The following is a 27,775-nucleotide window of genomic DNA, read 5'->3' on the forward strand; positions in this document are numbered from 1 at the left end:
GCTTTCAGGATTGATTCCTAACTGAGCGCCCTCCTTCCTAACTGCCCCCTCTCCTTTCAATCCAGACATCCACACCTAAAACATGGCACTCACCACTTGTCCTCTTACTTCCTTTCCCTCAGTAGTCTGGTCCTCTCGCTCTCCTTGGGAGTGGCCCAAGGAAATTCTAAAAAACAGTTTATTACCCTCATCCCTAACTGGAACAAGCACAAAGCACACTGCCCAGAGAATTTCCGATCAGCTTCACGAGGAGTGAGAAGAAACTTTTGCACCTTGTTTTCTTTTGGCTTAAGGACTTTTTTTTTTTTTTTAAGTAGGCGCCACACCCAGCGTGGAGCCCAATGTGGGGCTTGAACTCATGACCCTGAGATCAAGACCTGAGTAGTGATCAAGAATCGGATGCTTAACTGACTGAGCCACCCAGGTGTCCCCTGGCTTAAGGACTTTCTAATGAGCACAGACCCCTTTGTCTTGTAGGGGGTCTATGTTCCATTAGAAAGAAGGGGTCCCCCGGGCTGGTACTTGTCGAGTTTCCAGAGAGGGCAAAGCCACCTGACAAGCGTGGTAGCTGGGGAGGGTGGGATACCCAGTGACGGGCTCCCTGGCAGTGTGGTGGCCGAGCTTACACAGCTGTCATGTGAACTGCCATTTGATGCTGCCTTTAGAGATTCCGTCTGAGCCAAAGGATTCCTCAGGAAGAAAGCTGAAGTGATGGAGTCCCTGATACTGGGAAATTAAAAACAAAACCCCCCAAACACCCCACAAAAGTACTGAGCATAAAGGCACTTTATAAAGTATTTCAAAGGTTTATCATCTTCCACTGTGGACATCTGCAGATACTTGTTGGGTGAGCTTTACTCCCCAGGACAGGTAGACTATCCATGAAGACTTGGAAACGAGCCCCAGGATGGGTACTCAAGAGAGCTTGTGGAAAATTCCAACAGACAGTTCTCAAGATCTGGTCCAGGGGTCAGCAGGGGATCTTGGTTTCACGGTCGCAGTCCCCATTTCCCACCGCAACAGCCCTCTGTCACAAACAGAAAATGACTCTAGAAAGACAGCTCAGTCGTTGGAGATTAAACACAGCAAGCCCCCAACCCTGACATGAAGGTATATGGGAGAGTAAACATAACACCCACAAGAAACAGAGCGTTGCTTTTTGTTTTCTTTTTTCCACCATTGGGAGTATTTGTGCATTCTAAAATGTTATGCTGGAAGGCGGGCTGATCAGTGAACACCGTCTGAGTTTTCAGCAAAAGTTCTGCGGCTTTATGAAGACTTCCATCTGATTAAAGAAAACACTGCATGGACCACATACAGCAGAGTGGCCACGTATGAAAACACCTGAAACCAAGACAAACAAGGATTAATGGGGGTGCATGGGGAGATGGCAACTTGTGGGCTGTCCACATTGAACTGGCCATGGGCACGGTGCTCGGGGTCGATGGCCCGAAAGGGTGTGGGCTGCCCCTGCTTCCCATCCTTCCCGCAGACATCTTTTCCTGCTGAGCCCAGATGTGGCCCCAGAATGCTCTCAGCACAGAGCTCAAGGTGACCCACCGATCCACAGGACTTGGTGTGCAAGGTCAACTATCTGCCACCACACGTCATCGTGCTGGTGCGACCCAACTACAAATGGAGGCCCTCAGAGACCCCTCAAATGACACTGCTCTCCATGGAAAACATCCTCCCCCCACACCAGTAAGGGCAGAGCCCATATTCTCTTGGCTAAGAGAATATAAATGCGTGAGTTTGCTGGCTCTGGTTAAGGTCCTGTTGATGGCTGGTCATCCTCAGACCCCTACCAGAATTTTATTCCAGGAATCTTAATTTCACAAGCGTGGGCAAGGGTGTCAGGCTCACGGGAAGTGAGGGACTGGGATGGGGACAAGGGATTGGCGCTTTAGCAAAAAGGAGGGGGGCTTACTCAGAAAGCTGTTGGAAAGATCCAGTCAGTGTTTTGAAGCTGGGAACAAAGGCCCTGGAAATGGGGCAAATGGTCCCTTTGTCCCTGTCAAAGCCCTGACTTGTGTTCACGTGGGCCCCATCTATTCCTATCACCTGCTCTGGGTGGCTGGTCTCCCTGAAGGCTTGCCTGCCCCCAAGTCAAATATCTGCACCTGGATTTGTGACCTTGGGTGTGGGGTCAACAGTTTCCAACCCAGGCACGACATTAGGGCAGCTACGGTTCCATGACTCTCGAAAATGCCCATAAACACCAGCAGTCCTCATACCTGATCTCTTGCTGCCTCCACACATGGGCAAACCCTTCACCCTCATTGGCCAGGGGCGATGAGTAAGCCGAGTTATTTAATAACAAATTTCAGAGCACTCATCCGGTAACACCGTCTAAAAGGAGCGGTTGTATGTGAGTGAGCAGCACCCCCCCCCCAAAAAAAACCCCACCTCTCCCTGTCCGATGGGAGCAGTTTATTGTCTGGGGAATTCCAGACCCAGTGAGAATCATTGGCAGGAGCACCTCCGATGTCCCCGGAGTAGCAGGAAATAGACATTTACTCTCCAAGGGAGGTCAAGCAATGGCACACTGGGGACCCTGAGAGCCAGGGACATGAATGCATATACTTGGGCCTTCAGAAACCCCCTCCCTAAATGGCTGCCATTATTGCTATTCCAGATTCCTGCACACATTTCCAGCTGCCCTCTCCGTTCTCACCAATCCCAGGGATCCCTCTGGTATAGACTCTCTGCTGCCAGCAAAGGAGAGAGGGAGAAGCTTAGCTTTTGAGGCAGCTCCAACAAGTAACATGGAGGAGGGAGCGGCAGGCCAGATGCTTCCAAAGGCCAGGAATGCATGGGAGAAGGTCTTGAGGTGCCTCCCCACTCCCCTGGCTGGTTACCCCCAGGACTCGGGAAAGGCTCGCTGTGGTTGGGCAGGGTCTCCCCCGCGCACGGATATGACTGATATTTTGAATAGAAAGGCTTGACTTTACATTGAACCAGGCTCATACATGACCTTTGGCCCAGGGCATTGGCCTGCTGGCAACATTTTCATTCTTGATTCTCGCACTCCCGACTTGGCCTGGGCATGCCCATGTATGTCTAATTCAACTAACAAAAATGGGGGGACATGATCAACTGCGGCGTGGATAAATAGATGTTGGTGTAGTCATCAGTGGAACGCTAGACAGCAGCGAGAGTGAACACTCTACACCTCCACCCAAAAATGTGGATGAGCCTCACAGCCCTAAGGTTGAGAGAAAGAAGCCAGACATAAAAGAATGCACATTGCATGACTCCATTTACACGAAGTTCAAAAGCAGGGACAGTTGAACTAGGCAGCTAGAGATCAGGAGGCTGGTACCCTTCGTGTGGGTGCAGTGATAGCGGCGGGGCGAGGGGACCCTGGGAGCCAGTCATTATGTTCTATTTCTCAGTGTGGGTGCTTGTTACACAGAGGAGTTCACTTGATGGAAATTTACCCATCTGTACACTTGCAACTTGCTCACCTCTCTGGATGTATGTGGCATTTCGGTAAGAAGAAAAAGAGGGAAGTTGGAACACAGTAGATCACAGTGGTTCTCAACTAGAGATCTCTCTGCCGGAAAGAGGCAGTCATTCACCCTAACTGGCTTGTTCCCTGCTAGCCACATTCCACGTGCATTTCACGACTGTCATCTGCAATAGTTTTATGGAAGTTGTTGTCAGATGCCTTGCTGCTGATGTCTGTTCGGAGAGAAGGCTTCCCGGGTTGGGATAGGGCGAGGTGTGAAGGATGACAGAGGAGGCAGGTTACCAGCCTCCCAAGGGAAGGAAGAACAACCAAGGTGCCACCTGGCTGTGTTCCTATTTAGAAACCAGCCATCTTGGGAGATGAGCCAAATTGGGAGACATTCCCACATTGTGGGACATTTGAGGGGGTGCCAGGGACCAGAAGTGGCCATATTTATGGAACTGGAGAGTAGGCTGGGAACTTAAGGGGAACATGTGTCTTCTTTGGGGCAGGGGATGGCCCTTAGGGACCCGAAGGCTTTCAGGAACTTTCCTCCAGACCCCTCTCTCAGGGAGCAGGAAGAACACCCCTGCCAAATCTTTTCCTAGAGCCCAACAGTGCCCCTCCCTGTGGGTTTTCTCTCAGCGTCTGCTCTACTCTTTCCAAAAAGTGGGGATGGCACAGTTTTGGCACCTGGAGCTGGAATCTTGTGATCGATCATCCTATTTGACCTCAGGATTTGTATAATCCACATGTCGACTTCTAGAAATCTCAGGAGTGCTACTTCCTGAACCTCTTTCATATTTTTTAAGTGGTGAGAAATACATCTGATATTGTGAGTTCGCATGCGGGTGGGAGCCCACACGTGCAGAGCTCTGGAAAAAGGTTTTATGAATCAAAACATTCTCTACTCTCTGTCATTCTGATTCATTCCATTAAAAAGAAAATCTGGGTTATAATCTCGAAGTCCACCAATGGGTCTGACCCCACAGTTGGGAGAACGCCTCTTTCAGGGTCCAGAGGCCCGCATGCACCGTGCACTCTGGTCACACACGGCGGGTACCCCCATTTGTTCTGCCGACGGAGTGAATGAGGCTCAAGCCCCCAGGCCCCCCATTGCTCTCTGTGAGACCTCGGAGAAAGGCATTTAACATCTCTGTAGTTCTGAGGGAGTCGGACAGGAGCCACGGGCTCATTTCACAGATGAGCAAACTGAGGTAACTGCTCAAGGAAATGGTGGAGGTGTGAGCTCCAGCCCCTCCTGCTGCAGCAGGTTCTCAGAGCTGCCGGGCAGGAAGCATCGTCACGAAGAGCTGAAGGCCTAACAGCAGCAACGACTACGCACAGCTGAGGGGTCTGGACACGCTGGGCCCAGAAAAGCTTTTTCACAGCCCCAGCCCTGAAGCTGGCCACTCGATTTTCCATCTGTGGCCTCAGTGCTTCCCTGAGCCTGACCGTGTGCTTGGAGGGAAGACCACTCAGGGAGAGCCAGGAGACCCACGTGGCCAGACTCACTGCTCCAAACGGGTGCTAAGAGTGTGGTGACAGAGCACCTGCCCTGGACACCAACAATTCCTGGCCCTCTTGGAGCAAGGTAGCCACAGTCTCAGTGCCCTAGTTCTGCATCTGTGAAATGGGTTTAATAAGAGCGCCTACATCTTAGTGCTATTGGGAGAGTTAAATAAGATCCTTCGTGGAGAGCTCAGACAGTGCTGGACACTCGCGGTCATTTCCCTTTGGCCAAGCCCACCCAGGCGCGGACCCCCGGGCCAGTCCAGGCCTGCGCAGCACGGTACGGACCGGAGGGCTCAGGGCGGCTGGGGCACGTCAGCTCCCTTCTCCAGGGCTTTCTCAGGGCTTTATTTCTGCAGAAGTCAGTGAAGTAAAAAGAGAGGGGAGGGCCCTTCTGCTGACCCTCTATCAGTGGGCGGGGTGGGGGGAGGGCTGGGCCCAGGGGCAAGGGGCCCAGGACACTCACCACGGCAGAGATGTTCTCGTGGTACTGTTTATAGGTGTAGCCCTCCTGCATCCCGATGGTGGCCAGAGCTTCCAGGACAGAGGCGCTGAGGTAAAACAGGGCAGCGACACAGTGGTAGGCTGCATCCTGTAGGGTCGAAAGGGGCCGTCAGAGAGGGGGACAGCTGTGGTCTTAGCAAGGTCTGTCTCCCCTCCCCCCCCTTGTCCCCTCCTGGCATGGCTCAGCTCCTGCCCTCATCTTCTGCCCCTTCCTTTGGGAAAGAAGGGCCTTCCCGCCCCAACCCTTGCCCCGTCCACCCAACACCACACCCAGGCGCCCTCTTCACAGAGCATGTGTAACCAGCAATGCCCAGATGCTTCTATCTCACTGGTGTGGGGGCCAGAGTCAGGACTTCAGGAGAGAAGGCACTCTGCTTTCCCTTGAGGTGGGATCAAGGAAGAGATGGGGGTCAGGAGGGGCAGCCTGGAATCTAACAGGTAGAGATGGGCTCTGGCCCTGAGAAGCATCCCCTAGGTGGTCACAGTCCCAGTTCAGATGTGGCCTCAGTGGCCAGGGCAGGGTGAGAGAGGCCCAGGCCATTCCCACTGTGCTTTTGTCTTGTTAGTCTTTGGTTTTTCTTGGGTGGGGGAGCTCCAGGTATGTTTAAAGGCAAAAAAGTACTAGAATGGGCTTTTGAGTAGCTGTAATTTGGAGGTGATTTCGAAAGTCTAAGTAGGGGGTGCCTAGGTGGCTCAGTAGGTTAAGTGTCTGCCTCCGACTCAGGTCATGATCCCAGGGTCCCGGAGTCCAGGGATCCTGGGATTGAGCCCCGAGTTGGGCTCCCTGCTCAGTGGGAAGTCTGCTTCTCCCTCTCCCTCTGCCGCTCCCCCTGCTTGTGCTCTCACACTCTCTCTCAAATAAAATCTTAAAAAAAAAAAAAAAACTTAAAAAAAAAAGTCTAAGTAGGAGGCCTTTTGAGAGTAGAGGCCTCACCGAATGGCCCTGCCCCCTTCTGCCATAGGTAAAAGGCAGGTGTCCCATGTGTAAGTTTTACTCCCTTCAAGGACCTCAAGGCAGAACTTATGCAGAATTAGGACCACAGGCCATCCCTCTGCCGCCTCCAAGTTCTTCTCTGGGGACCCTGCTTAGAAAGCCATCACTGGGCACTGGCCAGGAAGCCTAGCCTCACACTGGGCAGCCAAGGCCAGCCCCCGGGTCCCTGCCCCCTCCTAAGATGGAAACCAGCTCTCCTGGATGTTGGGAGACACGAGCAGGCACCTGGCAGGTGCAGGTGGTGGTGCGGGGGGGGGGGGGGGGGCGGGTTGGGCTGCTGGTTATCCATGAAAAAGGCAGTCATGCAGGAGAAAGCAGAGCAGGCCCAATGGGAATCAGGCAGCGACAATCAACCTCTGCCTTCACCTCCTCCTGACCTCCCTGCTGTGGGGAGCCCTGGGCTGCTGGGGAGAGCTCAGAGCCAAAGGCCTGGCCAGCTCAGCCTGGGAACAGGGCTAGGAGGCATCGATGGGACAGCCTCACCCAGCACTGGAAAGGCCAGCCTGCCAGGGGAGAGGGTCCAATACCCACCCGCCCACCTCAAACATTCCGGGCTGTGACTCACCAGGGTGACCCAGGAAGTCTCCCCGCCATGGGCACCAATTATGTACAGGACAAGCAGGGTTGTTGTGGCCAGGAAGCAGAACACGGACACAAACATCACCCAGCCCTGGATCAGGGGGATGGGCACCAGGGACGAGGCGACCAGGATCCACACCAGGCCCCCGAAGACCTACAGAGGGAAGGAGGGCAGGAGTGAGCATCAGAGCAGGAGAGTCCGCACCTGGGAAGGGCCAGACCCAGCGTCATGCTGGGGCATTAGGGGCAGAAAAACAGGAAGGAGCCAGAGAATGGCAGTGGGCATTTTCCTCACCAAAAACCACTCTTTCTGCCTGCATTGCCAGTCTCAGTCCAATCCCCTGCTTGCTTGCCTTTATTCACGTTTTAAATGCAATTTTAATTTTGTATTTAACAAAAACGTATATCACACACTTATATGCCAGGCACTGTCCTAAGCGCTTTGCAAATATTAACTCAGTTAATTCTCATAACAATCCTACGGACGAGGTACTGACCCGTTTGTCAGATGGGGAAACTGAGGCACATGGACGCTAAGTAATTTGTCATCCCAAGAAAGGACTTATCTCCTCCAGTATTATCATTCTTCTGAGGTTTTATCCTAGATTAAATCCCTAATATTTTGATATTAAAATATCTTTCCTTTCATGAAAGGTTAGTGACTAGCAGATTCTTTTGGTCTTTACTTGGCAAAATAATCGACCACACTACGTCATAAGCATAATTTTTTTTTTATTTGACCCCTTAAATCCCAAGTCCAGGAAGTGCTCTGACTACTGGGGTCCGGGCTGGGATGGAGAGGTCAGCCCACCTCCTCACCTCCTCGGGTGGCCTAGGACTGGTGTGAGAGAAGCATTTCCCTGTTGTTATCCGGAAGAAGCCCCTGTTGGTGTCTGAAGGCTCAGGGAGCCCCATGTTTTCAAAGAGGAGTGCAGGACAGCATAGGAATCATAACACTGCCCTGAGGCCACAGTCCTGGCTCCCCGAGGACAAAGGCACACATACTGAAGCTGGGATTGTCTTCTCTTCCCTCTCCCTCCTCATCCCCGGGAAGGCAGCTCAGTGTCCTCCAGCATCCCCCACCTAGGTAAGGACTGTGCTTGGAAAGGCTGGGACACAGGTGGAGAGGGCTCTGTGGCCAAAGGTCTCCAAGGTCCTTCGGAGCATCTAGGGGCCGAGGACAGGCTGCCTTCCCAGCCGTACATCCCCTATGGTGTGACCTCAAGTGGTGCCTGGGCTCCCTCTCCTGCACCTGCTGACCACCTGCTGGGCAAGAGCCCGCCATCCTCACAGGTGCTCTCTGAGCCTCTCAGCTGACAAGCTTCAGGATGGAATCACATTTGAGTAGAAAAATCAGAGCAATGAAGAAACTGGGGTTATCAAAACAAAGCTGGGCCTAATGACTCAGATCTGGGCATCTCGGACTAGAGCACTTCCTCTCCTGTCGAATCCGAGGGTCCGTGAAGACACTGGCAGAGGCGCTGGGACACATTTGACAACTTGCAGTCATTGGAGCAAACAGTTCAATAAAACAGTTAAACAAAAATCCTTAGAGCCCCGTAGCACCCGATCTGAGTGTGTGTGCATCTCCTCCATAGCTGCCTCTAAGATCGCACAGATGACTTGGCCTCTCCATCACGGGCCCTGGCAAAGGGACACGAACGTGCTGGCGGCTGAGAACATGGCCGAGCGTGGCCTGGAGAAGCAGGAGAAGGGGACATGCCTGTCTGGAGGGCAGAGGCAAGGGCCTGGGATGCTCCTCTCTGGAGCGCCCTTTACCTGGGCGCCAGGTGACCATCCAAGGAGGACCCATCTCAGTTAGGTTCCCTCATATGCTCTCAGGGAGCCCTGCCCTTCCTTCTCCCTGGCAGCACCCAGGTGTACTTGGTTAGTTACAAAACGGCACTATCCCTGACCAGGTGATGGAGGGGGCGAGGTTCCCCTTGCTCACAGTTAACTCCTGGGTGTGAGACACCTGTCCAGCTGTGCGGCAGTGTCTGAGTTAGTTAACCGGCCTTCAGGGGCTCCCGTCAGGTGGGTATGGGCAAACTGGAATGATTTATGCGTTGTGTGTGGAGGGCAGAGCCTTGCGTTAGGGAATCCTGCGGGGACCCAGCGGCCCGGAGGTGCTCGTGGGCAGCCAGTGGACATGGTATTGATGAACACCGAACACCACACTGGGAAAAACGATTCTCTTTTTCACTCTTTGGTTTTTCTAAGGCAAGAAGGGCTCAGGGTTGAGCCAGGGATTTGGAACTCCCTTAGAGGATGGGCTCCCGGAATGGGCTGGCAAAGGTGGGCAATGACACTGTTTTTATTTTTAAGGTAGTGATACAGTTATTTTGGACAAAATTAACTAAAAACCTTATGGGGTAAGTTAATGCACAGGTGGTACCAGGAAATGGCAAAATCTGAGAACATGGCTCTCAGGCTGCTCTCCAGACTCCTGTAACTTTACCTCTGTCAGCTGAGTTTCTCCCTGTGGGGCTTGGTCGGGAATCACAGGCAGGAGAAAGAAGGGGAAGTCAGAGTGAAGCCACGGCCCGGAGCGCCTGCCGTAGAGTCTGGAGCATGCACTAGCTAGAAGTGGCCCCAGTTTCGATGCTGAGCTTCTGGTACCCAGTGCAGAGGGAAGCTTCAGGGTTCATCTGGACACTTGATCTGCTTCGGGTGTGTGCTTTTACCAGTCTGATGGAGCTATGTTCCAGCTCCCTGGAAAATGCATTCTCTCTCTCTCTCTCAGACTCCTAGAGTCCATGGTAAGAATACCTGTCCATAGGAGCAAAGCCCACCCTGGACTCAATCCCAGCCCCTGCCCCCCGGCAGACCTCAGGACCTATCCTGCCTTTGGGTCTACGACCTTGCCAAGGTCCTTTTAACAATTATTTCTTTGCACGGTTTGTTTATAGCAGCAAGTTTCATAGTAAGATGGTGGGAAGCAATTCTCTCTCTCTCTGTCACAGCTTTAATGAGCTATAATTCATGTACTAGACAACTTGCCTATTTAAATTGTAAAATTCAATGGTTTGAGGATATTTACAGTATGTGCCATCATCATCTCCAGACCAACTTTAGGACCTTTTCATCACCTCCAAAGAAACCCCGTACCCTTTAGCTAGCTCTCGCTCGCTTCCCTCCCTCCGTCCCATCCCTAAGTGACCACTAATCAACCTACTTCCTGTCTCTAGATCATACTATTCCGAATTTTCACATGAGTTGAATCATATAATAAAAGATGGGCTTTTATGACTGGCTTCTTTCCTTTAGCATCATGTCTTTCAAGGTGAGAAATTCCCTCTCAAGGGGACTTTTACAAAATAGCTCTACCATCACAGCACACCCCACTGGCCCATTCCGACCCCCACCATTTGGGGGGACACTGAGTGAATGTGTCTCATTTCTCTGGAGCGTCCAAGCCGCAAACAGCTGAGGAGCCACGGGTTCCCAGGGACATTCCCGAAGGAAGCACGCCACCAGCCCAGGCTGTCCCTGGAATGTATTTTAAGCTACACATCATGTGAACGTCATGTCCTCAGCACAGATGAAATGATTAAAACCCGGGGGTTTTGCTCCCAGAAGACTGGCAGGGGCCTGTCCTCTACCCCTCACAGCCCTGCCCAACGGGTTCCGCCTGGGAGGGGGGTTTGAGATGGGGGCAGAACAACCGTGAGGACAGGAGGGGTGAGTGAAAAAAGACGGGCCTGTGCCGAGGAGTCTATTCCCAGCTAGAGGCCTGGGAGCAGCGCCCTGGACACAGGCCCCGCGGCTGTGAGAAGCCGGCGCAGGTGCCCCTTGGAAGTGGCCACAGCTGTACGAGCTGCGCATGCGTGAAGGCTCCGCCGGCCCCGGCACCACGCGCGTCTGCGCAGCCGCCGCGGCTCCCGAGCCCTGAGAGGGGTCCCCCAGCCAAGCCGCTGCGCGGGGCTGTAGCGTGAGGCAGGGCCCTGCGCGTCAGCCTCCTCGTCCACAAATGGCAGTTTGCAGCGGCGTCTCCGCGTGGCGGGCTGGCGCACACTGGTTGACGCGAGGGATGTGAGTGTGGAGCTTCTGGCGCGGAGCCCAGCACCAGCCCACCACTGGGCTGAGACGCGGTTCACCCGCGAGGCCAGCAGCCCTCAGACATGCAGAGGCAGCCCGTCTACAAGGCAGGACGATTGCCCGGACTGTGCAGGGCCCCGATCAAGTCTCAAAGGGACGGTTGGACTAACTGGTTTACCGGGCCGAAAGGTCAAGGAGTGGCTTTCCAGGGCGAGGAAGGAGTATATAATAATAATATATGATATGATATAATATAATATAATATAATATAATATAATATAATATAATATAAACAGGCCAAGTCCAGAGGCTGCGGAAGCAGCAGTGAGGGCTTCAGAAGGCCAGAGAGCTGGGCATAAGCTAGGCAGTGAGGGGGAGGGGTGGCTGAAGATGGGGCTCAACGGGGACCACACTCGAGACCGAACTGAACTCTGGGCCAGCGTGAAGGCCTTTAAGGCCCCGCTCCATGGCAAGCTGGGGTTCAGTGTGAATCATGGGACAAAGCCAGTGCCTGCCCCACTCCACCTACTAAGTGTGCAGAGAGCAAACAGAACAAGCATAGCATCCAAACCCGGGGAGATAAGGCATCCTGGGCAGGGAGCAGTCCACCCCTTCCTGACCTCAGGACCCCACTGGCCAAATACTTGTCAAGAGAAGGGCGTAGGTGAGGGTTCATGCATTTCCCTTTGTAAAGAAAACTCCACGCGGCTCCCAGCTCCCCAGCAGCAAGTGCTCCGAGGCAATCATTTGGAAACATTAGTCATCCAAGTGGAGGCATGACCCCAGTTTCTGTTCATCTCTGTCAACAGGCCGGACTCCCCACTACCCCCTGCCTACACCAGGTCACCGTCCTCCATAATAGAGACCGGGAACAGTCTCTAAGTTGGGTGGCCTGAGAATGATCTGCGCTGAGCTCTCTTGGTGCGGCCCAGAACCCCAAGCTGGAAAATGGTGGTGGGTGTGGTGGGTCTGAGCTAACACCATGGTTTGCAGCCCTCACTCTACGCTAGAATTGTCTGGGACACCAATGCCTGCGATCTGACTCCAGTGGAGAGAAGTAGAGTTACAGCACATGGAACAGACATCCCAGGCTGTTTGCTGAAAGCCTTAGAACGTGTTTCCATAACAAAAGCCCTTGGATTATGTCCTAGTAATTCCTGTCAAACAGAATAAGAACTGGCTCCTGTCTCCAATGCCCACTCGGTGGTCCAGCGATGCCCACTGAGGCAACCTCTCCAGGTCCCAACTGGGCTCTCGGTGCAAAGCTTCCTCTCCTCTCCTCTCCTCAAGCTTCAATCCCTGTCTTGCCTTGAATGTGAGATTAGCTCGTCGTTGGGCATCCTCCAGATGCAGGGATGTAGTCCGAGTGTCTGTGAAGGGGAATGAGCTGGTGATCTGAGGCCCTTGCCCCTGGTGTTTGAGGACTGGAAACCACCCAGTTTGGGATACTGAGCAGAGTTGAGGTTCTCTAGGAACCAGGGGTAATACACAAAACCAGACTGAAAAATTCCAAAGACTTCAAGAGTTTATATTTGGGCCTGCCCAATCAAATGATTTTTGTAAAAAAAGTTTCCTCAGGGGATAGTCTTTGAGGGAGCTCTTGTGTAAACTTAGAGAAGGTTCTCAATTTTTCTTTCTGAATTAATCCACAGGAGGCAGGCTAGCATGGTGAAGGGTGTAGACTTTGGAACCTGAGCTACCAGGTTTCAATCTCACCTCTGCCACTTACTAGCTGGGTGGCCCGTTGTTTCTGGCACGTTACTTAACCTCTCTGTTCCCTATTTGCAAAACAGCGATAACAACAGTGCCCACCCCATGGGGTTGGAGTGAAATGGGGTTATGTCTGCGGAGTGCCTGGCACATGGTGAGCGCCTGAGCGCTTGCTCTCTCAACTGTAACCGTGTGAAAATTCCAGTAGGTCTAGGATCTCCACATGCACAGTTATCCACTGCAAACAGTATTGGGACCTAGAATTTAAAAGTAACTTCAAAAACATCAGAAAGGAGGGGGCACCTGGGTGGCTCAGTCGTTAAGTGTCTGCCTTCTGCTCAGGTCATGATCCCAGGGTCCTGGGATCGAGCCCCGCATCGGGCTCCCTGATCAGCGGGAAGCCTGCTTCTCCCTCTCCCACTCCGCCTGCTTGTGTTCCCTCTCTCACTGTCTCTCTCTGTCAAATAAATAAATAAAAAATCTTAAAAAAAAAAAAACAAAACATCAGAAAGGAGAAAAACAGATGATCTCCCAGAAATCAAAAGTTGAGAAAAATGTGTCCGCCTCTGTGGAAGGAAACATAAAGGACATTAAAAAAGGAGAGAGCCTTCCTTCAAACAATGAGCCTTGGTTACAAAAGGGGGAAAAGGAATCCTCCAGCACATTCTTGAGATTTGTGTGGTGTTTCCACTGCATGTGCCGGGCTGAAAGAGCTCTGCATCCACAATCGCCCAGTGTTTTTCCTGCACGGCTGGGATATCTGAGGTCAATGCAGGAGAATCGCTCAAATTCTCTGGATATCTTTTCTGGGGCTCCATTTTACTTAGGGTCTTCACAAGCAGATACTTTCCCAGTCACAAGTCAAGGTGTGAACTAAAGAGGATTTCCCTGGCAGGGCTTCCCACATACACACTTGGTAGTGTGGCGCCTTGGGGTCCAGCGTCAGAATTCCCAACGGCTCCGAGGGCATGGTGTGGGTTTCCTGAAGGCACATGTGAACAGGAGTGTGTAATCTGAACTCTCGAGAAGCAAAGGAAACTAGTTACAGAACGCAGACGGTGCACCCAACGCTAGGCTGCCCCGCCACTTTGTGAGAGGCCATAGATCATCTCCCCAGGAAGGAAAAGGAAGATGGCCACCCCAGATGAGGCGGGTCCCAGCTGCCGTGAGCTGGTCCCAGCTGCCGTGAGCTCTGAGCCCTTTGGTGCTCTCTCGAGGCCACCAGGAACAGTAACCTCAATTTTTTTTTTTTAAGATTTTATTTATTTATTTGAGAGAGAGAATGAGAGAGAGAGAGAGCACATGAGAGGGGGGAGGGTCAGAGGGAGAAGCAGACTCCCCGCTGAGCAGGGAGCCCGATGCGGGACTCGATCCCGGGACTCCAGGATCATGACCTGCGCCGAAGGCAGTCGCTTAACCCACTGAGCCACCCAGGCGCCCCACAGTAACCTCAATTTGTGTTGAGGGAACTGTCTGTACTCACTGGACTATTTGAGCAATCAGGGCTTATTGCAATGCCGGAAAGCCATGTTGCGTAGGTGATTTGACTAGTGTAGTAACCGTGTGCTCTACGAGAAGCTCAACCAGCTCTAAGGGTTGGGTGGCTAAAAAGATTCATCATTCTGTGAGTTAGAGTAGAGAGCGCGCGCGTGCGTGTGCGGGTGAGAGCACGTGCGTGGGAGCATGTGTGTCCGAGTGAGCGTGTGGGTGGGGGTGTAGAGGCTGGTTATGGATGTGCTATTGCAGAGGAGGGAAGTGCACCAAGGTGACGTCAAGAGGACGTAAGCACCAGGTGGTAAGAGAAGATGCAGAGGGAGCTCAGAGGGAAAGACCAAGACAAGACCCCCAAACTCAGAAGCCTTCTCCAAACATCCCTCGGCTCTTCTCTTCAGGTCTGAGAGGCAGGCTGGGGACTCTCCCTGTTCTGCGGGGTGGTGATGGCAGGAAGCACCCATGTGGGGCTTATGCCAGCGTCTCTGGTTCTTGTGTGAAGCTCACCTCCCCGGTGTGGAAGAGCTCAGCCCCCCCCCCCCCGCGAGTCAAAGGAGAGGCTTCCTTCACTCGCTCCCTCGCTCACCCCCTCCCTCCTTCGTTTGGTCACCCGTGCATTTAGCAGACGCTGACAGTGCTCCTGAGCCCGGCCAGAGCTGAGGCTGGTACGGCCACCGCGGCAGACCTTATCCGGAGACTCGCACCAGCGTCCGGAGTCCCTCCCTCCTTTCGAATCCCGCTGTCAGGCTCCCCTGGAGCAGCGCTGCCTCCACCGAGGGCAGAGTCAGGCCCTGGTAAAGGTGTCGGGGCCCCAGGGAGGGTGACCCGCTGAACGCCCCTGCCCAGGGCAGGGACAGAGCCCAGCAATTTGCACAGACCCCCTAGGGAGGTGTCTGGGGCGGGGAGGGGTCAGAAGATTCTCCATGTGTGGACTCCGCCCCCTCTGTTAACTGACAAGGCAGCTGATGGGGAGTCTGGCCTCTGAGGCTACTCTTAAAGCAAACACCAGGAGTGGTGTTGAGGCCACCTGACTCAGTTTACCTATGCAAGTTGCTCTGCCCTCCCGGCCCCTTCATCAACAAATTCATCCTTCCAGGGGGACCCATTATGCCATTATCCCTCCCAAAGCAGGCTTAGATAGTGTCCCTTTATCTACTCTGGAGGTAAGGCCAGAACTCAGGGGGCCTTGAGTCTGTGAAGAGGGAGGTAGAGACTTGAGATTCAAAGGGATAGGGGCTGAGTTCAGGTCCGCAGTGGACATTAACAGGGTTGGGGTGGACTGAGAAGAGGCCCCTGTCCAGGCCCGCGATCCCACTTCCCTCAAGTCCCAGGGAAATCTCTTCCATGGTACGCACTAGACCTCGGCTTGAAGCACCTGCCGCTCATCACTCCCTCCCTGGGCAGAGGACAGTCACCCATTCCTGAATGAATGAAAAGTTCTTTCAGGTCCACAGAGCTAGGGGCATTCAGACAAGCATGTCCTCATCTGGATGGAAAAGTTTCCTAACCACACCTATACCCACGGGCTTTACCCAGCAGGATAAACAGAAACCGGGAAGCTCCATGAAGAATACCAGTAAGCCACCTGTAAAAAGGGCAAATCTGGGGAAATGCTAGACCCGATGGGTGTGGCTGCAGTGCCAGAAAAACAAGAGGTACTAATGGGAGTCACCATGAGGGTAATAATGCAGTGAGCGAACGGACAAAACAGGTGTGTACCCTCTGTAGTGAGAAGGAACTGCCCATATAGGGCCAGGGGCTTCTTTCCAGGGTCCTAGCGCTTCTTTCTTGGGGATTGCTGGTGACTGTCAGCTTCATCTTCCATCTGCCCTTGGAGTCAGGGACTCCTCTTGTGATTCATATTAGCCAGGTGGGAGATGAGAAGTTAGCCCCCCTCCTACTGATGCATGATGAGAACAAATGCTTCAGAGGGCACTGCCTGTGCTGGGGACACGGACAGACTTACAGTCCAGGCAGGAGACAGAGCCGAGCAAGGGCCTGCCGTCCAGGTGCCAAGTGCCAGGAAAGGGGTGCTCTCAGGGTGGGCTTCCCGGTGGAGGCACTGGGGAAGTCTGGGCCTGAAGGATAGAGGGCTTAGTCCCACCATGCCACCCGCACCAAAGGAATGCCTTAAATGGAGACCAGCGGAGGACTATGGGCTGGTTCTGGAAAGAGTCCTAAGACGCAAAAGCAAGGTGGAACCCTTCCTGTCAGGCCCCTCTATACAACCGTGTTTGGCTTATCACCAGCCACAGGGCAGGATGGAGGCTGGGAGAGGTGGGGGCACCCTTTTGTGCCAGAGGCCGCCCTCTCCCTGAACCAATGCCCTTCCAGATGGCGATACATTGACACTGAGGACAAATCATTTTTGTAAGGCTTAATGCCAGGCCCACTGCTAACTGGTTCCTTCCCCTGGGGACAGATGCAGCAAGGTGCCGGGCACCGAGAATTCACAAAGCTCTCCCCACCCATCCTGGCACCAAGCGGGCAGGGTGGCGCGTGAGAGAGGCTTAAGACATCCCCTGCCCCTGAGGCAGAAGACAGGACAGGACTGCCACGGTCCCCCTTCCCCCCGGCCACCGCGGCAGGCTAGCCAGGGGCAGCTCTGGGCAGAGCAGGCACTGGGAGGGCCTACAGAGGTGGCGTCTGTGCTCTACTTGACAGCCTCAGAGCCAAGTCAGTGTGCCCGCAACAGCCGCACCCACTCCCAAATCTCACTCACCCCCAGCCTGACAAGGGCATCTAAGGCAAAAGGTAGTACGGGGTGGGTCCTACGGCCCCCATCCTGCAGTTGCCCCCCTTTAGCAGGGATTGGCCGGTTGATCTCAGAGCAGGTGTTTGAGTCATTAGTAAATTAATAACAGTTGTACTTAATAGCTATTGAGCAGTAACTATGTGCATCGTGTCGTTTTAAGAGCTTTGGGCAAACGACACTCATTCAGTTATTCCTCGCAGCAATCCCTGAGGTAGGTGCTATTATGTCCCCATTTTATTGATGCAGAAACTGAGGCGCAGTTGCCTGCTCGCATCCTCACAGCTGCTGAGTATCCGCTCCCACAGGCTGGTTGTGGAGCCTTGGTCAGATCCTCCGTGCGTGAGGCAGTTACCCGAGGCAACCCACAAGCAGTTCGCCCCGAAATCTCTCCCCTGTCTAGGGTCGCTTTGGAAACGGCCCTGAATATAGCAACATCGAATAACAGGAGACAGAGTCCATTAGCCTTCGCCCTGCTCCCAGCCGCCCTGGGTCTAGAGAGAACTGCAAGGGAGGTGGCTTCCGGAGCAGGCTTCCCCTCCCCCACCCCTCGCTTGTTCAATAGGCTCTGTTCTTTCAGAGGAAAAGAATACCAAGGTTTGTGTTTAAGACCAAAAAACAAGCAAAAGGACATCACTCCCTCTTCTGTAGGCACAGGCCTGCGGTTCTCAGCCCTGGGTCCCTCAACGGGACACTTGTCATGAGCTGCACCCCACCCCCACCCCTACTAACAGTTGTGAAGCTGCCACCTGTTTGCTCCGTTCCTGGACTGTCCCCCCATTTAGAGCCTGCACCCTTGGTTTTCTGAGGGCCTTCTTCAAACTTGGATCCAGGAGTTTCGGGGGGTACTCTCCTGCCCTCTCCCCCCTTCCCTTTCCTCTTCCTGCCGCCTCGGCTCCCAGCCCAACTGCGTTCTAACAGGAATCCGGGGCTCTGGTGTGGAGTTTCAGGTCAGCTGAGACAGGCTGTGACTCTTCCTGCTGCCCGTGCATATCAGTGTGTGATGGCTGGTGACAAGGCTTTTCTTTTAGGTCCTACATATTTTTCTCAGGCCTTAGGGAGTTGTTTTGCCCCAGCGTGGGCAGCACATTAGCTATGCATGAGGTGGGAGTGGTGGAGAGCCTGCAGCTCAGCGTGGCACAAATCAGTGCCAGTGCATTACCCTGGGAAATAGTCATGCTGCTGGAGCCCAGCAGGAGCTAACCAGGAGCTAGACCTTCCCACCAGAATGTAGAAGGCGGGTGGGGGCCCCACGATGCAGAGAGGACCAGGAACCCGCTCCAGGCCCCCAGGAACCATCTGAAGCCTGTGAGGAGTCCTACACTTACTTGCCCATGGCATCAGTGCTTCTGGAACAAGGGGGGCCACTCACTCACTGTCCTCTCGTCCATCAGCCCCTGAAGAGAACACCTGCTGGAGGATCTTAGTGTCTGCTCCTGGTGGCCTTTGGTCCAAAACATTATGTCTGGGGACTGATACTTGAGAGTCCAAAAGGAAGCCCCAGACAGGCTTGCGTGGGGGGTGGAGGCCAGGGCTTAACCATGAATCCATGAGGACTCGGCCCCTGGCCCGGTCCAGGCTGGCTGGCCCTATCCCACCTCAAGGTAGGCCCCAGGTTGTCCAGTCCCCTCCCGTAGCCTTTCCTTGAGAATGTGCCTAATCCCAGAGCAAAGCCAAGCCATTCCAAAGGCTGTGCGAACTGGCCTAGGCTGGCAGAACGGCGGGCTCCCCCACCCGCTGCTGGGCATGGCAGGTGTAGGTACAAATAGTCAGCCTTTGTCCCTGACCCAAGTGACCTGCGTATGAGCACTCCCCCTTCCCTGCAGCGGCATCTGGGATCCTCCTCCTCTCTTCTGAATGCGCTTGGACTGAGAGGATGCCTCATACCACCAAGGGATTAGCCCATCTGCATCAAGCCAGGGAGTGACCTACGGAAAGCTTAAAAGCAACCTTTTTCGATGTATGGTGGTTGCGATGACATATGCGTGACCGTGTGGGAGTTGAGCCCCATCATCGCACTCAGCAGTTTCCAGAGAACAGCTCCAAGTCACTTACTCCTGATCAAAGCAGTCCTCTGGTTCTTGAAAAACCAGAAAAGTCATTTCTCAACTCGAAGAACAAACCCCTGAGAGACCTCTATGTATAATTCTTCCCCTCCCTTTAGAGAGGAGGAAAAGAGAAAAGCCAGGCAGGGCCCTTACCCCCTTCTAAAGAGAGGGAGCCCCAAAGCAAGACAAGGACACAGGGCCAGGAGTCAGTGGGCACAGCCAGGGAAGGCCAAGCTCAGCCACTGTCCAGCAGGGCCAGCCCCCACTCCCTGGGGACTACAGAAGCGATCCCTGGCTGGGGCAGCGGGGAAAGTTGGCCAAGAGCACGGAGGGTGTCTGCCTTGAGCCCAGGAGAACCTTTAGGGCATTTGGCTCCCTCCCTGGCCTCTTACTGAGAACCGTCTCCACTACCCTGTCCCCGGTTGAAACGAGGTCGAGGGGGTGGGCTGGTCTACCTATGGCCACTCCAAACCTTGCTGAATCAATGGCTCAGCAAATGCAGATTCTTGGGCCCAGCCTTGATGTAGTGACTCAGATCCCTCAGGGTGTGTTTTTGACAAGCAGACCCAGGGGCTGGGAGCTCCCCAGTGGCTCCGAGCTGCCCCTTCACTCCCTGGGGGAGAGAAGGGAAGAAGGGAGCCAGGCCTTGCCCAGGGCTGCCCTGTGGACAGGGCCCCTTTCATGATCCTTCCTGCTGCAGGCAAAAGTTCATCGTGGGTGTTTCCGTGAAGGCAGAAGCCGGGACATGACTTGCTGTCACTGCAAGAAGTGCCACCCTGGAGACCGAGTTACCTGGGCAAGCTATGCTCCCCCCTCTTCCCTCCCCCCCCCCCCCCCCCCCCCCCCCCAGCCTCAGTCTCCTCCCAGCTCAGAAAAATTAGGTTCCTCTGAGTCCTCATGCTGTGTTCTCAGTGTAACCAGAAGGCGGACCACCCACCAGAAAACTGCTGTATCACCCTGCCCCCACCCCACCCTCTCCACCGGATGATCTAGGGCGGCTGCTCCCCAGGCAGGTGAAAATCTAGGGCAGGTCTCAGGACTTGTCTGGTCACTCTCATAATAAAAGTCCCCAGTCACTTTGGGTCAGAGAGACACAGTCTCCTGTGAGTAACTACTGTGTCCAGTGCACTGTGAGAATCAAAACTGCAAACCCACTCCAGGGGGCTCCCCCACCCCACTTCCGAAAAGTGCACCCAACCTAGGAGCCGGGACTCTCACCCTGCTTCTCTGCACTCCCCGGGTCTCTCTTCACTCCCAGCCGGTCTGTCCTTCGCTTTTCCCTTTGATGGGCTGGGGAGGACGGAGCTGAGTAAATGGTTTCATAACCTGTTTTCAGGCATTTCCTTCACAAGTTCTGAAGCGGGGGTGGGGGGGGGTGCGGTCATCTCTTCTGGGACTTTGTGAGAGAAGATTCCTCTGGCCCTGGCCAGGGCTGAGACAAAAAGCTTCCTATGTTAACATCTTGTTCTGTGAATGGTGGACCAAGTGTCACAGAGCCCCTGGCTTAGAAGGGAAGGAGGAAGAGGAAGCAGAGACTGTGGTCCCCAAAGGAGAAGTCCTCCTTGGATGGGGACAGGGGAACAGGCCAGAGGCAAAGCCCCAGGTTGAGTTGTTGGGAGAGGACATTCCACGGCGAGCCCGCTCATTTGGGGTGCCCCGTGACCGCACTGCCCACAACAGCAATATGGCCTGTGTGGCTCACACCACCTGGTTGGGCCAGCCTTCCACTCCCTGCCACAGCCCTGCAGCTTTCGGAGGTCTGGGGTAGGGGTGCTGGGCCAGGGTGAGGTTGCCATACACCCCCACCCACCCCTCCCCCGAGCCACCACCCTTCCCTGCCCCTGCGGGCAGTTTCCTTGCCTTGGGAGGGGAGGGGAGCTCCACCCTGTTGGCCTTGGACGCTGGCATCTGTGACTCCCAGGCTATGGGGAGGTCAGACATGGGAGTATGAACTGTGAGTAATCAACTCAAAGGACTACAGATTTAAAACATAACAAGCATTTTACACCCATTGGGTTAGCAGAAAATTGCAAATTCTGATGCTACCCCATGTGGCAAGGATGAGGAACAATGGGGACTTTCACACACTGCTGGTGGGAGTTGGCCTGGTCCAGGTTTTGCTTGAAACGTGTACAATTTGAGGACCTTCTTTATTAAAGAATACAAAGTAAGGCAGGGTCTTGGAAGGGGCCTGAGCTTAATTATGCTTCATCAGCTTCCAGGTAACTCTGCTTCTGGAGCATGTACATTGGAATCATCCTTTTGCATAGCGATGTGGTAACAGCTGGGAAAAGGAAGATGTGCATTCCCTATGAACCAGGAGGTCAAATCCTCCCTGTGTGCTCTGGGAAGAACTTCCCCACATCTAACTAACAGGGCACATACAAGAATGTTCTTGGCAAGGCTATCCGTGCTAGCAGAAAGCAACAGACTGCAAACAGCCAAAATCTCCATCAAGAGAAGAATAAATAAACAGCGTCAACCTGCGGGATGTTACTGTTTTCATAAAGCGAAAACATATAAAACAATGCCACGTGCAGTCCACCCATAGTGAGGTGTGCAGTCTAGGTTTAAATCAACTCTGCTTGGGAGTAATGAACACCATGTTCAGCCTAGGGATTGTCCTGAGGATAGACGGAAGAGAAGATGATCGTGGAATAGCCAGTGCGTTTAGATGCCATCCGAAAAGCTTTATTTCCTGAATACTAAAAGTAAATCAGGCCAAATATTAAGATTTGACAAAGTGAAGTGATAATTATGTGGGTGCCTTTTCTGTAAATATGAAGTATTTCTTAATTTTTGTTTAACAAACTTTTTTTTTTTTTTTTTAAGATTTTATTTATTTATTTGACAGAGAGAGACATAGCAAGAGAGGGAACACAAGCAGGGGGAGTGGGAGAGAGAGAAGCAGGCTTCCCGCAGAGCAGGGAGCCCGATGCGGGGCTCGATCCCAGGACCCTGGGATCATGACCTGAGCCGAAGGCAGACGCTTAACGACTGAGCCACCCAGGCGCCCCTGTTCTTTAACAAACTTAAGGGAAGTCTACATAACATAAAACGAACCATCTTAAATTGACGAGTTCAATGGCATTTAATACATTCACGATGTTGTGCAACCACCACCTCTAACTCCAAAACATTTTCACCACCCCAAAAGGAAACCCATTCCCATTAAGCAGTTCTTCCCCATTCTCCCTCTCATCTCGGTCCCTGGACAACCACCGCTTTGTGTTCTGTCTCAATGGATTTACCTATTCTGGGTATTTTACATAAATGGAACCATACATACATGACCTTTGGTGTCTGGCTTCTTTTACTTAGCAGAGTGTTTTCAGAGTTTATCAACTTTGCGCATGTACCGGTACTTACTTCATTCCTTTCTATGGCTGGAGAATATTCCACTGTATGGATAGATCACAGTTTGTCTATCCATCCACTGAATTGGGGCTGTTTCCACCTGTTGGTTATTGTGAACAGGGCCGCTACAAACATGCACATCATGTACCTATTCAGGTCCCTGCTTTTAATTATCTTGGTTAAAAATGTAGCCATGGAGGGCGCCTGGGTGGCTCAGTTGGTTAAGTGACTGCCTTCGGCTCAGGTCATGACCTGGAGTCCTGGGATCGAGTCCTGCATCGGGCTACCTGCTCAGCAGGGAGTCTGCTTCTCCCTCTCCCACTCCCCCCCTCTTGTGCTCTCTCTCTCTCTCACTCTCTCTCTCAAATAAATAAATAAAAATCTTAAAAAAAAAAAAAAAGAACACACACACACACAAAATCTAGCCATGGAATTGCTGGGTCATATGGTAATTTCTTTTTTCAGGAACCACCAAACTGTTTTCCAGAAGCAGAGGAATCATGTTAGTTTCTACCAGCAGTGTATGAGGGTTCTAATTTTATCCTGGCCAACACTTGCTATTTTCTGTTGTTTTTTTTTTTTTAAATAATGATCACCATAATTTCACGTGAAATTGTACCTCATTGTGGTTTTTATTCCATTTTCCTAATGACTAATGATGCTGAACCTCTTTTCATGTGCTTATGGGCCATTTGTATAGCTCTTCTGGAGAAATGTCTATTCAAGTTTGTTGCATATTTTCTAACTGGCTTGCGTGTCTTTTTGTTGTTGAGTTGTAATAGTCTGTAATTTTAAAAAACCCTCCCAGTGCTATGGTGAGCACTGTGAATTGTGCAAGACTGTTGAATCACAGATCTGTACCTCTGAAACAAATAATGCAATATATGTTAAGAAAAAAAAAAAGAAGAAGAAGATAGCAGGAGGGGAAGAATGAAGGGGGGGAATCGGAGGGGGAGACGAACCATGAGAGATGATGGACTCTGAAAAACAAACTGAGGGTTCTAGAGGGGAGGGGGGTGGCAGGATGGGTTAGCCTGGTGATGGGTATTAAAGAGGGCACGTTCTGCATGGAGCACTGGGTGTTATATACAAATAATGAATCATGGAACACTACATCAAAAACTAATGATGTAAGGTATGGTGATTAACATAATAATAAAAAATTTAAAAAAAAATAAAAACACCAAAAAAAACCAAACAAAAAAACCCTCCCACAGTTCTTTAACTCACTACTCCTTCCACACATCAAGAGGCATACAGCTTCCTCTCTACAATGTTACAACCCGTGCAGGGGGACAGCTTAAAGGACCAGTGTCTGCTTTCTTTTCTGCTCTCTCTGGCACCCTGTGGGTACATCCCTACTCTGGAGAGGAAGAAAGAGATTCAGAGACACACTGGGGCACGCGAGGTCTCTCGGAAAGTTGGGAGGAAGGAAGGGAGGTGGGGGAGCAGGGCTGAGGTTAAGGAGAAAAAAATCACTTGTTTTTTTTTAAAGATTTATTTATTTATTTCAGAGAGAGGGAGCACAAGTCGGGGGAGAGGCAAAGGGAGAGGAAGAGAGAAAGAATCTCCAGCAGACTCCCTGCTGAGCGCGGAGCTTGATGTGGGCCTCGATCTCATGACCCTGAGATCATGACCTGAGCCGAAATCAAGAGTCAGATGCTTAACCGACTGAGCCACCCAGGTGCCCCCCCTTTTTAAAGATTTATTTATTCATTTCAGAGAGAGATAGAGAGTGCACATGCAAGAGCATGAGCAGGGGGAGCAGTAGAGGGAGAGGGAGAGAGAGAGAGAGAGAATCTCAAGCAGACTCCCTGCTGAGCTCAGAGCCCAACGCAGACAGGTCTCAATCCCAGGACACACAGACCGCGACCTGAGCCAAAACCAAGAGTCAGATGCTTAACCAACTGAGCCACCCAGGCGCCATTAAGGAGAAAAAAAAAATCACTTCTAACAGCTGAGAGGAAAGTGTTCCAAGCAAGAAAGAATGATTTTTCTAGAAGCCCCTACCATCTCAGGTCACAAAACAGCCCCGGGAGGAGTAAATTTCCACTAATCCATGGTTCTGAGATTTCCCACACCCAGCCTTCCACTTTCACTTATTGGGTTTTGGGGGTGGTATCCTCTCATCCCTACCCAGCAGATGGCCCTGCTTGGCTGGGCTGTTCCTACCCTCAGGGGCAATCCTTCCCCTAAACTGTGATACCAGGAGGAGGCAGAGGGCGCTGGAGCTTATCCCTTCTGTGAAGCCGCCACCTGCCACCACCTACTGTCACCTGAGCCCATTCTTGTCAGGACAAGAGGAGGATGGTGCCCCAGAGTCTTCTGCCTAGAGCTCAAGTAACACACTCTCCTGATTCTTGTTTTAATGCTCCTCAAACAGCTACAAAGGCAGAGTAAGCCACTCTATATAAGGGCAATTTAAGAGACACGAGGAAGACCATTTGTTGCTTAAAAATCTCTCTTGCCCCATCACACCTCACCATTAGCCATCATCTCTTTTGGTTATGAAACTCTGCCTTTGTAAATGCAGTAGCCTCTGAAGGAACCACCCATTACTTATTCCCAAGTCATAGGGTCTATATGCTCTTTTCAGAAATCCAGCCTTGGGCAAGCACAGGCTAACTGCTGCATGGAAGCTCAGATGAGCCATTGGGAAAAGAATGTGCCAGTGAATGCAAGCCCCTCCCCTCTGGGCCTGGGTGTCCCTATCCATAAATGATGGGGCTGGGCTTAGTGGTGTCCAGGGTTTCTTCTAGATGTCACTTCCTTAATTCTGGCTAGCTCCAGGATTTGAAGTCATTCTGGATACATCCAGGTTTGGGCTCAACTCAACTCACACAACTTCAGTGATAGGGTGCCCCCAGGCAACCTCAGCCCCCTTAACCCTTTCCCCCAAGCCATCCAGGGAGAACAGAACCTGCTCCCTTTGCTGTTCACACCCTCCTGCCTCCCATCGGACAATAAGAAGCCGGGGTCCTGTTTTTAAACAGTCAGGTTTGGACATTTTCCTTTCCGACCAACCCTCCAGGCAGCCATTTCTGCAGTGGGGGTGCAGGGAAGTCGAGTCTCTGTGGCCGGCACGCACCACACCCACAGAGTAAATACACCACGCCCCCTCCCAGGTAAGGGTCTGTACCTCCTGAGGAGTTTAGGCTGAGGGCGGTCTGAAGCGCCCCTACACAGTGATCCCCTTTCTAGGAGCCGGGCGTGGGAAGCGCTTTCGGGTCGGAGACAGCGCGGCTCCAGCTCAAGCAGGGACTCGTGGAGTTCCTGCTGCTCAAGGTGAGCCAAGGCGCAGGACCGCTCAGGCCAGCCCCTCTCCCTTACCCCCCCCCCCCCCCCCCCGCAGCACAGGGCAAAATGACTGTGGCCAGCAAACGATGGCCTGTTCTATTACTTCCAGAAAGAAGTTGTGGCAAGTACGTTCACTCGCCAGAAACTTTGAAAGGCCAGAAGAGAATAATCCAGATTCAGCTCCTCCTACGACACCAACCCAATCTCCAGACGTCGGTTGGCAATACACACTCAGGTTTCTTTTGATTTTTTTTTTTTTTTTTTTTTAACGAAATCCTAACCCTGGGAAAAGCTGGGCACTTGTACAAGGACGTCGGTCCCCAGTAAGGGCATACTCTGCGCGGCTCCTGTGAGGCGAGCTGGGAGCGCAGCTTTGAAACCAGCGCCCAGCCAGTGGACACAGGCCTGCTTCCAACATTTGACCCACGCTGCGAATTTGGTTTTTCCGTCTAGGTCCTGGACACTGTTTACCCCCTTGCCCTTGTCTAGAGAGGGGGCCAAACGACCGGGGGTGGGGTGGGAGGAGAGAGACTTTGCTCACCCTGGCCCCGCTACCCCGATGCTCCGGGGACCTGCGCAGCCTGCGGATCCCCCACCACCACCCATCCCGCCCCTTCCCTGGCACGGGCGCGGACGCGCCAGCTACTCACAAACTCGAAGAAGAAGAGCAGGTCCGGGAAAGTGGTGAAGACCGCGAAGCCGCTGGGCAGGGTGCTGCCACCCGACGCCGCTGCGGGGGCCATGCGGGCGTGCTGGCGTCGGCCTCGGGACTGGACGCGCGCGGACCGCTCGCTTGCTCTGCGGAGCCCGGTGGCCCGGGCGCCCCCGCGCGCGGGTTAAGAGTAGGGGAGCCCGGGGCCGAGGAGGGAGGAGCCGCGGTCACCGCCCGCCCTGTCCCCGCCCAAGTCCAAGACGCGCGCCGCCAGGGATCCGGCGGTCCTGACCCACCCGGAGGGCGCGCTGCGGGCTTGCGGCGCGGCGGGCGGGAGATGGACTCCTGCGCCCCACCTCCGGGGCCACCTCCCACCGGGAGCGGGACAGAGTCACTTCGGCGAGGCGCTTCGCACGCTTTGCACGGGATCACCATCCCTTAGGAATGATAACCATCAATACCTAGGCCCCCCAAACTGCCCATCGTGACACCCCTAGGGTCCCCATTGCTTTAACCGTTCTTAAGTTGGGTCTCCTTCACCTTTCCGCGCTCGGTGCGTTGAGAAGTGCGACCTCCGCGTTCAGGCTCCAGGTGGGACGAATTCTGCCCTTGGCGGCAGGCTGGGGGTCTGCGGGGGCGGCCCTGAGACCAGCTCTAGCCACCCACCCCTTCTCCCCGCGCATTCCGAGCCCAGCGCGCGGTCCACTCCCCTATGCGTTGGAGCTGCGAATAGTCTGAGGGTAGGAGGTTGCTCTCAGCCATGTGACCCCCGGAGGAGGGCTGCTGGTGGCCGTGCTGGGGCAAGTCTGCACTGAATTCAGGGGTTGGGGAGGGGCACTTTTAGAGCAGATCTATCTCCTTCCTCGGAGGGGGTATCCTGGGGCCTCTGCGGGTAGGATGACTCCTCCCCATGTGCTCTGACTGCCTGGATTTTGTTTTGGTTTTGTTTCTTTCTGGACCACGATTCATTTATTCTTTTTTTGCCTTTATTTTAAGACAAGTATCAGACTCCAGTAGTTGCCTTTATTTTTAGATACTATTACAGTACTGAGTTTTCTTCTATAAATCCTAAAGCTTATAATCTTCTGGGAGTTCAGGACATGCCTCCAACTCAGACTCCCCAGTGCTTTCCCCCCCCCCCAAAGATTTTATTTATTTATTTAGGTGACAGAGAGAATTAGAGAGCACAAGCAGGGGAGCAGCAGAGGGAGAGGGAGAAGCAGGCTCCCCGCTGAGCAGGGAGCCCAGTGTGTGATTCCATCCTAGGACTCTTGGATCATGACCTGAGCGGAAGGCAGATGCTTAACTGACTGGGTCACCCAGGCGCACCTCCCCAGTGCTTCTGTTGGCTTCGCCCACAGCAAGGAGCAGGACACAGGGCTCCCCTCTC

General features: G+C 53.2%; 1 protein-coding gene across 1 annotated transcript; it reads right to left on the reverse strand.

Annotated features, from left to right (window-relative positions):
- Window positions 1–771: 771 nt before the first annotated feature.
- Window positions 772–26,533, reverse strand: MAL (mal, T cell differentiation protein). Its single transcript, XM_032410447.1, has 4 exons — window positions 26,384–26,533; window positions 7,027–7,194; window positions 5,430–5,555; window positions 772–1,344 (listed from the first exon to the last, which is right to left on the reverse strand). Exons 1-4 carry the CDS (start codon window positions 26,474–26,476, stop codon window positions 1,270–1,272), a joined length of 462 nt encoding a protein of 153 aa, XP_032266338.1. The 5' UTR covers window positions 26,477–26,533; the 3' UTR covers window positions 772–1,269.
- Between the last annotated feature and the right edge of the window lie 1,242 nt (window positions 26,534–27,775).

Source organism: Phoca vitulina, unplaced genomic scaffold, assembly GCF_004348235.1.
Source record: "Phoca vitulina isolate PV1807 unplaced genomic scaffold, GSC_HSeal_1.0 scaffold12, whole genome shotgun sequence".
NCBI classification, from domain to species: Eukaryota; Metazoa; Chordata; class Mammalia; order Carnivora; family Phocidae; genus Phoca; species Phoca vitulina.